Source organism: Triturus cristatus, chromosome 5_2, assembly GCF_964204655.1.
Source record: "Triturus cristatus chromosome 5_2, aTriCri1.1, whole genome shotgun sequence".
Taxonomy (NCBI): Eukaryota; Metazoa; Chordata; class Amphibia; order Caudata; family Salamandridae; genus Triturus; species Triturus cristatus.
Window position 1 is genome coordinate 406,054,297 of NC_140588.1, and position 14,404 is coordinate 406,068,700.

Sequence of the window (14,404 nt, forward strand, 5' to 3'; positions counted from 1 at the left end):
GTCGTTTTCTTGAGTAGAGCTGACCCAGCCATCTCCTATTATAGTGACAGGTACATTTTAGCAAAGCACCCACAACCGTGGAGTCATTTAGGAATCTAGGTATAACCTTTGACAGTGGTCGCACCTTAAAACCTCCGGTCAATGCTGTGAGGGCGCTGACACACTCATCTGTCCAAGCTATATTTATTTATTTTCAACATTTTTATGTGTAATCTCCCCGTGACATTCTTTTTATATTTTGCAGGGGGCTAACAAAGCTAAACCCCGAAAAGAGAATTCATCCCAAGGTATAATGTGGAAAATGATTGTGAGCCCATCCCCCTCTTACTTGGCAGAGTTAGGGTAATTTAAACAGACGTTTTAAATTCTCACATAACACCCTTTAGAATCTGGGTGGCAAATGCTTCATAGTTGTGTGTGCGCTTTTATGGATTGGTTTTTCAGAAACAGCTCGAATAGATTGCAGATTTTCAAGTCTCTGAAATACATGATGATTTATGTGTTGAGAAGTGTCTCATGACATTTTGGGTATTTACGTAGGGTTTTCTTTTATTGAATGAGCCTGGGATAGATTTCCAGATTCTATGTTCTTTTTATTTGATATCCAATGTTTTTTTCTTGTAAGGTTTCGTATGTTTCGGTTTGTATGGAATGGATTCGATTTGTTTTGCATCTCTAGTGCCTTGAAACTTTTATGTCATTATTTGTGCTCGACAAATAATAAAAACAAAAATGGATTAAATCATGATGAACTGACACGATTTCACAAAATGTAAATAATTACCGCTTTCTTGGTGATTGTGTTGGAGGTAGACTGGATTAAGTTTGAAGGCCTCGGTTAAATCTGTTCTCTCCTTGACCCTGAGAAAGCAAGACCACAAATGTGTTAATAGTTAATCAATGTTGAAGCACAACATATAAAACAGTAACTAATGACCAGAATAACTAGTTTATGCTAAAGCTATTATTTCATATTAAGGAAGGATGAAAATACTAAGGCTATTTTGTCTTTCCTACAGTATTAAGATTATGCCCAGATTTAAATCTTCAGAGAAGTAAGTCTCACCATGTTCAGTACAGGTAGGACCTCCTGTTAATTGGGATGGTGGAACGATGGCAGCACAATGGCAGAGATCAGAGTTACCACCAGGCTCATGTCCACGACGCTAGGTGGCCCTACTTGGTTGCCTAATGATACATGTAGAGGCAGCCAGCCACAATTGTTGGGATACCAGGTATGGAAATCACTGGGATTTCCCGTAACCTCACTCTACAGTGAGGGCTCACTTTACATCTTCCTAGGCTTGGGGAAATGCCCAGTGGAAACGCCAATGATTCTTCCTGACCTGAAGAGGAAGGCAAGGAGAATATCTGTCAGCTGGCAGCTTGAGGTGGCTTCTCATATCTCTTCCACGCTCATTGGCCACCATGTTGAAAATCAGTCTGTTTTTAAAGCTGACTGATTCAACATGGAAGTTTGTTGGTGGCACGACATGACTGGCAGCACATTTTTGGTTAGAGGGTGTCTGCTTTCTCCCACTAAATTTAAAGTGGAGCCATAATTAGATCTATGTTTGGCATAACTAAAAAAGATTGATGCTACATCAACTACAACATTTTTCATTTTCCAGTTTCTTGGCAGTTGTCTAGTGGTCATTGTAACAAAGATAACATTTTTTAAAAAAATCACCATTTGCTAATCGTATTCCAGAGATTGTAGAAAAAAACTTCCTGTTTCCAAATATGTATTTTTATCTGGTGCCAATATCTGAGAAAATTACCTAGGTACCCATTACAGGTACCACACAATCCTGGGTGGTAAGTGTACACCCATCAAAATACTGATGCCATGAGTGGTGTTATTTAGTGGCTGCGCAATTATGGGACCATTCTGAGATTTATACCTGGAACTGGGGTAATGCTGTACTACTCTCTGTTTTTCCTTGATTCAGAGTAGTTGAAAATTTGAATGCGTGACCATAAGTCTAGGTCAGCATGAACTATTTGCCAAACCGTGAATCACCCACCATTGGATAGTTGTAGTTAGGTCAGCTGTTCCATAGGAAAAGCAATTTTTGTGTTACCAATAGTTTTGGCCCCTTTTGATGTATATCTAAGAATCTTTCCAAAAAGGTTCATGGACAGTGAATTAATTTCTTTGCTTTTAAGGTTCTTTCTTAATATAGGTGAGTGAGTGCAGGCACTTCATGTGTTTGGAGCTGGGCAGCAAGCTGGAGACAGTGTGTGCCACAGTTTTACAAACATACATGAAAACTTTGTGAAAATGTAAGCTGTTTCCAGTCAAATCTTTAACAATTTGCAACAGAACTTTTCGCAACATCGAACGGTTTGAAAGATGGTTATGTTATAGATAAATGAATGATACTGAGCATGGGCGCGAGCAGAGAAGGGCCTCATAAAATTTCTCTAGAAAGAGAAATCCGGTATGAGCCCAGCAGTGTGATTAGTCATGGAGAAGGGGTCCTGGCCTGTTTCTTGGGCCAATGGGATATACACGGCCTGAAGCGAAACAAGAGGAAGGGGGAAGAGAAGGAGGGAGAAAGAACATATATATAATCATTTTTTTCCAAATGTTTCCAGCCTTTGTATGAGATCTGTAATGGTGTCTCCCCTCACACATCCTGTTTGTATAAAAGGAGTCTTCCTTTAATGTTCAGGTCATTTTTGACCCGGTTTCCGTCACGTGGCTCAGATCTACAATACAATGTGTCGGAAGCTTGCTGCTATAAAAGGCTGCACATAAGCAGCTTGTTAGCAAACAGAACCATAAAGTTAATGTGGTGAGCATGTGCTTTAAAGGCAGGTAGTAACAGCCTGAATGAAACCTCATGATTCGGTGGCATTCTCAGGTGTACACCAGGGCTCCCAAACACGCTTCCCTCTGACAGAACTGGAGCAGCAACTTCACGCCCAGCAGGGATGGACATATCCCACCTCTATCTGTGCTTGTGTTCAGCCTCACAATGCACTTCTATCATTTGGACCCATGAGTTTTCTCTTTAGGAGCCCTAACCATGTGCCTAGACGTCACCTGACTCAGTATAGTGCTAGTCTTCGTGGTTGGGGTTCATCTACAATTTGAATTCTAAAGACTGTCTTTGCATAGATCCTGTTCTAGATCAGTTAGAATACATTTGTTTTGCATAGGTTTTAGGGTGCTACGTGCCCCCTTTAGTTACTTAGGAGCACTGAAGTCAAAAATAAGTTAGCCTTGGCTTTTCAGGTGGCCGTAGAGTTTTCGCCATTTGGCCCTGCCCACCTTAGCAGTATGCAGAGGTTTCCCGTCTTTTGCCAGGATGATGGGCAGCTTAACAAGCACTCATGCACTCACTCACAGACTGACTCACACACTAATGGAGACACTTATAAACCTACTCTGACACCCACTCACAGACCCACTCACACATTCACACACCCACTCACAGATCCACTCACACGCCCACTCACAGATCCACTCAGACACTCATGCATCCAATCACACACCCAGTGAGATTTTTATTTTTAGTCACTCTGAGACCTACTCAGACAACTAACCCACTGGCAGACCTACGCAGACACTCTCATACCCACACACAGACCCACTGAGACACGCATGCACTCTCACACTCACTCTCAAGGGTTACAGTTAGCAAATACAATTAAAAAACCTTAGCAATTCACTTAAAAAACAAAAGTTACAGGGACGTTATAGTTAGAAAATAACATTAAAAAACATAGAAATTCACTGAAAAAAACAAAGGTTACAGGGATATTATAATTAGGAAATAGAATTTAAAAATCCTTGGAAAGTCACTGAAAAAATAAAATGTTACAGGGACGTTATAGTTAGGCTCAGATTTCACTTATACAAAACCAATGAAATTCAGCAGTTATAGTTACTTGAGGTAACTATAACTAATGCCCCTGCAATGCACTGCTTATGACCTCACATTTTACACCACTCATGACATGTAACATGGTCAGTGACATCACTGATTACAGCAGCGAGTGAGTGTAGGAGTTTTGTAACCTTTTCTGAGATTTAAAGATATATACTATGCTACTGCATAAGCTAAATTACTATTCTTTCTATACTACTAATGAGTAATACTATTTCTAACATATGTGACCCAAGTGGTTGTGTGACTGTATCCATACATGAGTAGGTGTGTGAGTGGCTGTATGGGTGTGTGCGTAGCTGTATGGGTATATAAGTGGGTGTGTGAGTAGCTGTATTGGTGAGTGAGTGGGTGTGTCAGTGGCTGTATGGGTGAGTGAGTAGCTGTATGGGTGCGTGAGTGGGTGTGTGAGTGGGTGTGTGAGTGACTGGGTGAGTAAGGGGGTGTCTAAATGGTGGTATGAATGAGTGGCTGGGTACGTGAATGGCTGTATGACTAAGTGAGGAGATGTGGAAGTGCTTGTATGGATGTGTGAATGGGTATGTAAGCGGTTGTGTGGGTGTATAAGTGAGTGTGTGAGTGTTTGTATGGCTGAGTGACTGCTGAATGAGTAGCTGTATGGAATTCCTGAGAGCTGTTCGGAGGCCTAGCCCCTTTTCTCCACCACTCTGTAAAGGTGAATACTTGTTAAACAACCTTAGAAATTCACTGAAAATCCAAAGGTTACAGGGACGTTATAGTCAGGAATTAGCATTTAAAAAACCCTTCAAATTCACTGAAAAAACCAAAGGTTATAGAGTTGTTATACTTAGGCTAACATTTCACTTGTACAAAACCAGAGGAAAACAGATGTTATAGTTAGTGAGCTAACTATAACTCACGCCCCTGCAGTGCACTGCTACCCACAAAAAACAAGGGCACAAACCACAATTTTTCTTCCTCTTCCTGTTTTCTCTCCAGGAACTGTCTTAAAGAAATACAGCATGTTTTCCACCAGAGCATGTTCCTGTAGATTGTATATGGCCAGTTTCAGGTAGGCAGCGCCCAGGTCAGTCAGATTTTTTTTTACCATAAGGGATGCAAACACTCACTGGAAGAGGGTTAGCTCTCAACTGCCAGCTGCAGCTTTCACCCAGCATGTAAACAACTTCAGCACAGCCACTGACCTTCATGGACCCTCTTGCTGTAGTTTTTCTAGAACGTGAAGCTGAATGTGGGCCGCATCCTCATGGCAGAAAAGACAATAGACAGCACTGCATAAGCTCTCCTTCTCTGCCCTGCTTGTGACCTTGCTTTTCTGAAAGTCCCCAGACATGATGTGGACACAGTGTCAAAAAGCCCTCCATGTCCCACAGGAAAGAAGGGTGCCTCGAGAATCTACTGCTATAAGTTCAAATGGGTAGGTGATGATTCAGGCGGGCAAGCATTAAACTAAATGAAATTAAATTTAAATTTGTAACACGCGCTAATACCCGGAGGTGTCTAGGCACGGCAGTTCACCATAATTTGCTATCCAGAGTATGGTGTTAGGGAAGGAGTGATTGGGCTAGTTGGTAAAGAGCTGAGTTCTTAAAAGTTTGTGAAATGCCAAGAGATTGTTATCCGCCTTAAGTGCCAGTGGGAGTACGTTCCACAATCTGGGGGTGCCTGCAATGAAACTTCTCCTCCCATTTTTTTTATTTTTTTTTTAAACATGTTTTTATTGCAGAGTTGTAAACAAGGCATCCAGTAAGTCAACCTGTACACGCACGACATCTCAAAGCTCATCTGTCGTTATAACAATGCACACAGCCATTCAGCCCACATCCCGGGGGCCGGGCGGCGTACCATCACAGGGACTCAGAGTGTCAAGGCGATCACCTCACAGAGCTGTCAGGTCAACAGCGTAATATAGTATCTGCTTTTATACCCATCAAACTCCCTCCCCACAAACACCGCCAAATATAGTCCGCCACTCAGAGTTGGCTGCACCAGGATTATCCTTATCCACAGCACCGGTCCACATTAGCTCCCTCCCGGAGGCGCAGTGCCTACAGCCTATCCAATGAAACTTCTCCTCCCATGAGGTCGTTTTGGCCCTGCAAATTATCAGATTTGTGGATGTCGCAGAGCGGAGCTGCCTCTCTGGGATGTACCACTTGAACTGTTTTGCGAAGTAGTCCGGGCCAAGACCATGTAGTCCTTTAAAGGCAATGCAGAGGGCCTTAAATTCGATCCTTCTTTTAATTGGTAGCCAATGTTATATTGGAAGGGCATGAGCCTCTGATTGATGTTTTGGAATAGCGAGCAGTAGGCAAGCTGCTGCATTTTGAAGGACCTGCATTTTGTTGAGGAGGCGTGATTGTATGTTGAGAAACAGGCTACTGCCATAGTCTATTCTAGACAGGATAAGAGCTGCTACCACCGCTTTCTGGGGTTCTAGCGGGATCAAAGGGAGAATTTTCCTGATAGTTTTGATAATGTAGAAACATGTGGAGGTGATTGTGTTGATTTGCCCCCAAAGGACAGCTTGGTGTCAAAGTAGACTCCTCGGTTTTTCATCTTAGAGATCGGAGTTGGTATTTCCCCCATTTCCTGTGGCCACCAGATTGGTTGCCAAAAAGAGGTATTGCGCCCAAACAGAAGTACCTCAGTTTTCCCTGTGATTAGTTTCAGGCAGTTTTGGGACATCAAATATCCAACTTTGCGCAGACAGTCATGAAATCTCAGTGCAGTGCAGTGTCTGTTGAATGCCCTGAGAAGGACTTTACGAGGGAGCAAAGGGGGGTGACGTAAAGATTGAAAAGTGTCGGGCTCAGCAAGGAGCCCTGCGGCACCCTCTTCACCACCTTTTAATGTTTTTGTTTTCTCTTAAGACCCTGCTTTGTTGCAGAAGTTCGGCAAATGGTTGGCCTTCGTGCTAGGTCAATCATGAATAGCCTGAGTGATCCCAAATTGTGCCCTTCCTGCCCTGTTTAGCTCATACACAATTGTCGTTTTGGTCTGAATGTGGTCTGCCACCATTTATCTTGAAGGTTGGATGAAGAAGTTCAGACCCCAGGTTACTAGTTAACACAGTTTATGGGACTGGAAAATGTTAGTCTTCAACTGGGAGACATGCTTATTTTCTGGATGATTTAGCTCACTTTCCCAAACTCCAAGATACTCAGTTTTCCCTTTCAAAGGTACTGTAGAGTTCATGTTGGATCTGTGCTCTTGCTGCTGCTCTTACATTCCCCAGGACAACTACCAGTAAAGAACTGTGTACTCATAACAAAGTAAAAGATTTTTGCATGAAGAATAATGTGCTCCATTTTACAATGAGCTATTTGCCATCTGTTGTGGTCCCGAACTGTACATGTTGGCAAACAGCGCATAAACTTTTTTGCCATTTCACGGCAACTTCCTTGCATTATTTTGTATTTCTCACTTTCAGTCGTGGTCCATGTTCTTGAGCATTTAGCGACTGTCAGTTGTTTATATTGTCCAGGGACTGAGGTTTACTCATTCTATTGGACTGCAGTCACATTTTTCTCCAAGGACCCAGATTTTCTCTTTCCATTGGATTGCAGTCTCGTTTTTTGCTTTGTATTGACCTTCAGTTTTACATATATTCATATACTGAGAAATACTAAACGTTTTGTGTCTTTACAAAAACTCACAGCTGGACATGCTCGCAATCTATGTACTTGCATTCAAAGTACACAACCATCTTTGAGCTACATTTTGGCTTCTCATCCAAGTCTACACAGTAAGTTAAGCAAACTTGAGGTGCTACTGTTCCATCACAAACTGAGGGCCTCATTTATGGCATGTTGGCGTAGGCCAGCGCAGCAAGGGCAGCGCAACCAGGTAGCTTTCTGCACTGGCCTATGCCAAAGTGAATGGGCAGGAATGCACCATATTTAAGCAATATGTGCATTCCTGTCCTTTCTGCTTGCGCTTGTGCCATTTTGGCAGCATACGGCTAAAGTAGGTATCCTTGCACCATGGTGCAAGGGTGCCTCATTGCAGGCGGGATTGTTTTTGGGCAGGAAGGGGCACCTTCCTGCACAAAAACAGTCCCACAAGGCTTTTTTTTTCTTTCCGTGTGTGCTGCATGGGAAAACCCACCACAACACCCATGGAACACCTCCCGGGTGCAGAGTCCGGCGACGTAGGAATTTACGCTGCATCGCCTTACTCATGATTTATGAGGCCACCTCAAAGGCTTCATAAATCTTTATGATAGTCCTGTGTCACACATGTACCACGTTACTTGGTGCAAAAGTGATGCAGGACTCTCATAAATAAGCCCTTGAATATGTAGTGTCTTAGTTAGCGGGGATTAGAAGACCTCCACCTCTGGTAGTGCTTGGTTGTCCCTGCCACAGCAAAAATCGTGGACTTCAAGTTTTGTGATCCAACACAACCAATTGGTCAATCGACTACTCTTCACTTACCCTAATGAAGTAGGACTCATGGCAAACTCCTCCAGCACACTTTCAGTGACACAATAATACATTGCAAATACAACCTAAACCACACTGTATTTATTGTATTGCTGTAAACTAGTGGAAATCATCACTACACACATTACTGAACAAAGCCATTGTTACAAAAGCCTCACACAATGACACTTTCACACAATGATTAAGGTCAACAAGAAACCACAGGGCAGCGCAGGAAGGCACACAAATTCCACGAATGATTCCAGACCTTATAAATTGTGGAAACATACAGTACAAATGCTGATAGCCTCATTTAACACTATTGTTATATTTGCGTGCTCTGTTCAAGCTACAAGAAGCAATACAGCATAGTAATGTGAATGTTTCCTCATAGAAGACCACAGTGATTAAGAGGGCGGTGCAAGTCTTTTATGACCTCCAGAATGGGGGGCATACTTGAATCTTCGCTATGTTTAAAGATAAAAATCATTATTGAACTGCCTGGCTCGGACCTAGGGCTTACTTTAGTGCGGTGTGACCGGTGCAGCTGCAACTGGTACTGAGCTGGAGGGGCGCTGTGTTTAGAAATAACTTATGGTTTGACAAGCACTTTGTTGGACTTGGCCTTTCTGCAGGGTCTTCCAAAAACCTTTTTTATTTGCCCTTCACTTTTTGCTGAATTTGTTTTTGTAGGCCTTAGGACTCTGCACACTGTACCACTGGTAAAAAGGGTTAAGTGTCTGTGCTCTCTCCTTGAAACATGTGAGACTTGCTCATATTACATTGGCATATTTAGTTTACTTGTAAGACCCTAGTACAGTGGCACTACCTGTGCCCAGGGCCTGTAGATAAAATGCTACTAGTGGGCCTGCAGCACTGATTGTGCCATCCACTAAAGTAGCACTTTAACCATGTCTCAGGCCTGCCATTGCAACTTGTGTGTGTGTGTGTGCAGTTTCAAAATATAATTTCGACCGGGCAAGTAAACCTTTTGTTAGGCCCAAATCTTCCTTTTTAATAAATATAAATGGTAAGGCCCTGGATAGCCCAGGGGGCAGGGTGCAATGTATTTAAAAAGTAGGACATGTACTGTTAGGTTTTACATGTCCTGGTAGTGAATAACACTTATATTCGTTTTTTACTACTGCAAGGCCTACCTATAAACTTACACTAATAAAATGTAATAAGGTAACTCCAATGTTATCCTATGAGAGAGTAGGATAACACTGGAGATACCTCATTACATTTTATTAGTGTAATTTCCAAATGGGACTAGGTAACCCCTTCATGTTTGGTGTTGGTGGAATCGTAATGAAAAATCCTAACTTATGATGAAGTTGAATTTTAAATTACACTTTTGAAAGTTGGCCTTTTCTTGCCTTAGCCCTTTGATGCCTGCAACCTGTCTCTGGATCACATTACTGGGTGTAGTTGACAGTTGGGCTTTGCGTATTTCTCCACACACAATGGGGAGCTCAGGTGTGATTGAATGGGCCATCACTGGCAGGATTGGAGGTAGTAGCTGGGCCCAGCCCCACTTACACTTAAATAGGTCGTGTCCTGTTTCCACACAAAGGGCTGCATACCGTCTGTAGTTAAGCTGGAGCCAGGGTCAAGAAGGCAAATCCCCTATGCACTTCAAAGGCATGCCTCTAGAAGCTTCTCCCCACTTCAAAGGCACAAATGGGTATAAATACTGGACCCCAGACACCATCTCTTCAGTACACTCTGGACCTGTGGATACTCTGCCAGGAAGAAAGGACTGCTGTACTGCTGAAAGGACTGTCACTCTGCTGGACTACTGCTCTGAATGAACTGCTGCCCTGCTGTGCTAACCTGCTGCCTGTTGCCCTCTTGCCTGGGTGAGAAGAGTACTGGACCATCAACTTCACCCTTGAACCCAGGGGGGGGGGGGCAAAAATGCAATTGTCGCACCGGGTGCCCCCCCGAGATAAAGCCCAGACCTGCTCGAGCCTTCTTTCAGATTCAAGTCAAATTGAGGTAAGTTAGGTTGCGGGCTATAACTCTCATTAACAGTTTTCATTTCAGACCAAGCGTGGACAGAGAAACGCAGACACTGTCTACATTCAATATCTGCCTCTAGAAAAACCAATACATTGCTAATATGCTGCACAAATATGAGTCAGTTTGATGTTTGAACAGCATCCTTTGAAAGTGCTGAGGTGGAAAGAGGATATCCCTAGCACAACAAGTCGATAGAAGTTTAATTACACGTCGGTGCACGTACAATAGGGCACCACTGAATGATGTTTGCTCCTCTCCCTTTGGCTGCCACAGATGTGACCGCCTAAGCTCTGTTTGAAAACACTGTGTGTAAATACTAGGTCGATTTGCCCACGTCCATGCAGCTTTTCACTGCCATTCCTTTTTGTATTCTTTCACTTTTTTATTGTAAAATTCTAGACAAAATCTCATATATTCTGGCAGATTTGTTACTTGAACAGACGTCATACAACAGTGTTAAAACACAGCTTTGGCAGTGTTAGCATTGGCGCCTAGCAGGAGTTGAGTGCAAATTCAAACTGGTTCAGTTTTCACACTCTCTTTATTTTGTACTATTTTCTAGCAATCATAAACTCCACAATTCCACCCATAGACGTATGTGATTTTTAAAGTTTCTCACCGGATTCCTTTCACCGTTGTATTTTTAAACAAGCATTAAAAATGCAATAGGTCTCGCCTTTCATTAAGTTGAAGCCATTTGCTTTGCTATACAATACCATTAGCAAAGCAAATGGCTTTAACTTAATAAAGGCGAGACCTATTGCATTTTTAATGCGTGTTTAACCCATGCCGCCCTCTTGCGTCGCCGTGTGGACGTGTTTGAGCAGAGAGAGCAAGGTCTCAGTTCTGCCCGCTGCCGACACTTGGATGCCCCTAGGGCGAAGGACGTGTCTGTTGTCTCGGGCATTGGCCTCAGCCTGACCTCTTCCCCGTCCCCCTCCCCCGTTCCCCCCACCTTGCACCAACATCTGCCAAGTACCTGTGCGGGCATTCTTCAAGGTGCTCGAAGTAGACGGGGCAGGAGCCGCTTCTCATTCTCCGTGTACCCCACCGGCCAGGCCCACGAAAGTCCCCCCAACCAGCCAGGCCCGCGACAGTAACATGCACACACCACCCGCACAGTACACACGTATTATTGCTGCCTTTAATTGTGCGTTGTTTCGAACGTTTGATGCCCCAGACGTGGGGCTTCTTTTTTCCTTCATCTACATATCTGTCACCAATTTCATGTATGAAGCACGCATCTGGAAACCTTTGCTGATGTTTTCTTTTTAGTAAGTGCGGTGTGGCCCGGCCTCTGACAGGAGGTCTGTGGGTGAACATCCGTAGCAGGTCCGAGACAAGTCATGCGTGAGCCGAGGCCTGGCGTGTGCGTCTGTGTGCACGGGGTTGGGGATGGGTCGAGCGGTGTCTGTGAGGCTAGGGTGGAAGGGTAACTGTGTGGGCACCGGGGTACAGGGGTGTCTGTGAGCAAGGGACTGGGGTGAAGTGGTGTCTGTGAGCACAGGGCTGCAGTGAAGCGGTATCTGTGACCATGGGGCTGTAATGGAGGGGTGTCTGTGGGGGCTGGGGGCTGCGGTGAAGCGGTGTCTGTGACAATGAGGCTGTAATGGAAGGGTGTCTGTGAGCATGGGGCTGTGGTGGAGGGGTAATTGAGGGGGGTCTGTGAGCAAGGAGCTGTGGTGGAGGGGTGTCTGTGAGCACGGGGCTGTGGTGGATGGGTGTCTTTGAGCACGGGGCTGTAATGAAGGGGTATCTGTGAGCATGGGGCTGTGGTGGAGGGGTGTCTGTGAGCACAGGGCTGCAGTGAAGCGGTGTCTGTGACCATGGGGCTGTAATGGAGGGGTGTCTGTGGGGGCTGGGGGCTGCGGTGAAGCGGTGTCTGTGACAATGAGGCTGTAATGGAGGGGTGTCTGTGAGCACGGAGCTGTGGTGGAGGGGTGTCTGTGAGCACGGGGCTGTGGTGGAGGGGTGTCTGTGAGCACGGGCTGTAATGAAGGGGTATCTGTGAGCACGGGGCTGTGGTGGAGGGGTGTCTGTGAGCACGGGTCTGTAATGAAGGGGTATCTGTGAGCATGGGGCTATGTTGCAGGGGTGTCTGTGAGCACGGGCCTAGGAGTGGATGGGTGTTTGTGAGCTTGGGGTGCGGTGGAGGGGTGTATGAGGGATGTAGTGAGCAAGAAACTGTGGTGCTGGGGGGTCTGTGAGCACGGGGCTGCGGTGAAGCTGTGTCTGTAAGCACGGGACTGCAGTGAAGCTGTGTCTGTAAGCACGGGCTGCGTTGAAGCGGTGTCTGTGAGCACGGGGCTGCGTTGAAGCGGTGTCTGTGAGCACGGGCTGCTGTGAAGCGGTGTCTGTGAGCACGGGGCTGTAATGGAGGGGTGTCTGTGAGCACGGGTCTGTGGTGGAGGGGTGTCTGTGAGCACGGGGCTGTGGTGGAGGGGTAATTGAGGGGGGTCTGTGAGCATGGGGCTGTGGGGCTGTGGTGGAGGGGTGTCTGTGAGCACGGGGCTGTGGTGGAGGGGTGTCTGTGAGCACGGGGCTGTAATAGAGGGGTGTCTGTGAGCACGGGGCTGTGGTGGATGGGTGTCCGTGAGCACGGGGCAGTGGTGAAGCGGTGTCTGTGACCACGGGGCTGTAATGGAGGGATGTCTGTGGGGGCTGGGGTGGAGGGGTGTCTGTGAGGCTAGGGTGGAAGGGTACCTGTGAGTACTGGACTGCGTCGCAGGGGTGTCTGTGAGCACGGGCCTAGGAGTGGATGGGTGTCTGTGAGCTTGGGGGTGCGGTGGAGGGGTGTATGAGGGATGTAGTGAGCAAGGGACTGTGGTGCAGGGGTGTCTGTCAGCACGGGACTGTGGGTGGAGGGGAGTCTGTGAGCATGGAGCTGCGGTGAAGCGGTGTCTGTGAGCACGGGGCTGCAGTGAAGCGGTGTCTGTAAGCACGTGGCTACGGTGAAGCGGTATCTGTAAGCACGGGGCTGCGGTGAAGCGGTGTCTGTGAGCACGGGGCTGAGGTGGAGGGGTGTGTGTGACCGCGGGGCTGGGGGCGAAGGGGGTGTCTGTAAGCACCGGGTGAAGGGAGGTCTGTGAGAAGGGGGCTCGACCCAGCGCCCATTCATGGGGCAGGGACCCTTCATGTATGTGCTGTGTGCAGTCATTCACCGCGCAGAGGCAGCGGGGCCTGCTGCGGTGCACCCAGGGGAGCCGCAGAGCAGGGATGCGTGCTGTGCAGCACTCACTGTGCACGTGGAAAGGAACACTCGCAAGCCTCGCGACCACAGGAGCCGACGAGCAGAGGGCGTGAGAATAACGCATCATCGGAGTGTGATGATAGTAACAGGAAGCGGCAAACCAACCTCAAAAGGAGATCACATGGCCGGCCGTGTTATTATTATTATTATTGTTATTGTTATTATTATTAGTATGGTAATTATTATTATGGATATTATTATTATTGTTATTATTAGTATTGTTGTTAGTATTATTATAATAATGTTGTCATTATTGGTGTTTTCTTATTCTAATAACAGTACTAATAAGGCTAATGATAATGTGCATAAATGTCATCCAATAGGATGTATCTCCTATTATTGCTATTAATGTAGCACCTTCTTTGCTCTCCGTCTATTGCTTTTGATGTAGCACCTTCTTTGCTCTCCATTTATTGCTATTAATAGCACCTTCTTTGCTCATCATTTCATCCGATATGTTGTGTCTCAAACTATTGCTGTTAATGCAGCTCTTTCTTTGCTCAGCATTTCATTCGATAGCTTGTATCGCCGATTATTCCTATGAGTGTGGGACCACTGATCAAGATTCGGTGTTCGGAAGGGGTCGCCCGCAGTCCCCGGGCTCCGGTCTAGTCGCTAACTCAGGGCATTGATTGAAAATGTGGCTCGTGTTGCAGCAAGCGCGCAAAGTTAGAGGACAGCGACCTTCTGCGCAGGTGACCACGTCATTGAGTTAATCAGCTCATTTACACTGAAGGAAGTCTCGCCCCAGAGGCCAGGGAAGTTCTTCGAGCTGAGGTCTTGAAGCAAAACTGCTAGCGCAGAAAGCAAGGACACGAGTG

At 45.8% G+C, this 14,404-nt stretch overlaps 1 protein-coding gene across 2 annotated transcripts in view; it reads right to left on the minus strand.

The window, feature by feature from the left end:
- Nucleotides 1-14,404, minus strand: part of DDC (dopa decarboxylase) — a 423,065-nt gene that overhangs the window by 80,684 nt on the left and 327,977 nt on the right. For both annotated transcript variants that reach the window (XM_085607298.1, XM_085607299.1), the window contains exon 10: nt 785-861. In XM_085607298.1, the coding sequence (XP_085463424.1) occupies nt 785-861 (77 nt within the window). The remainder of the gene's footprint in view (nt 1-784; nt 862-14,404) is intronic.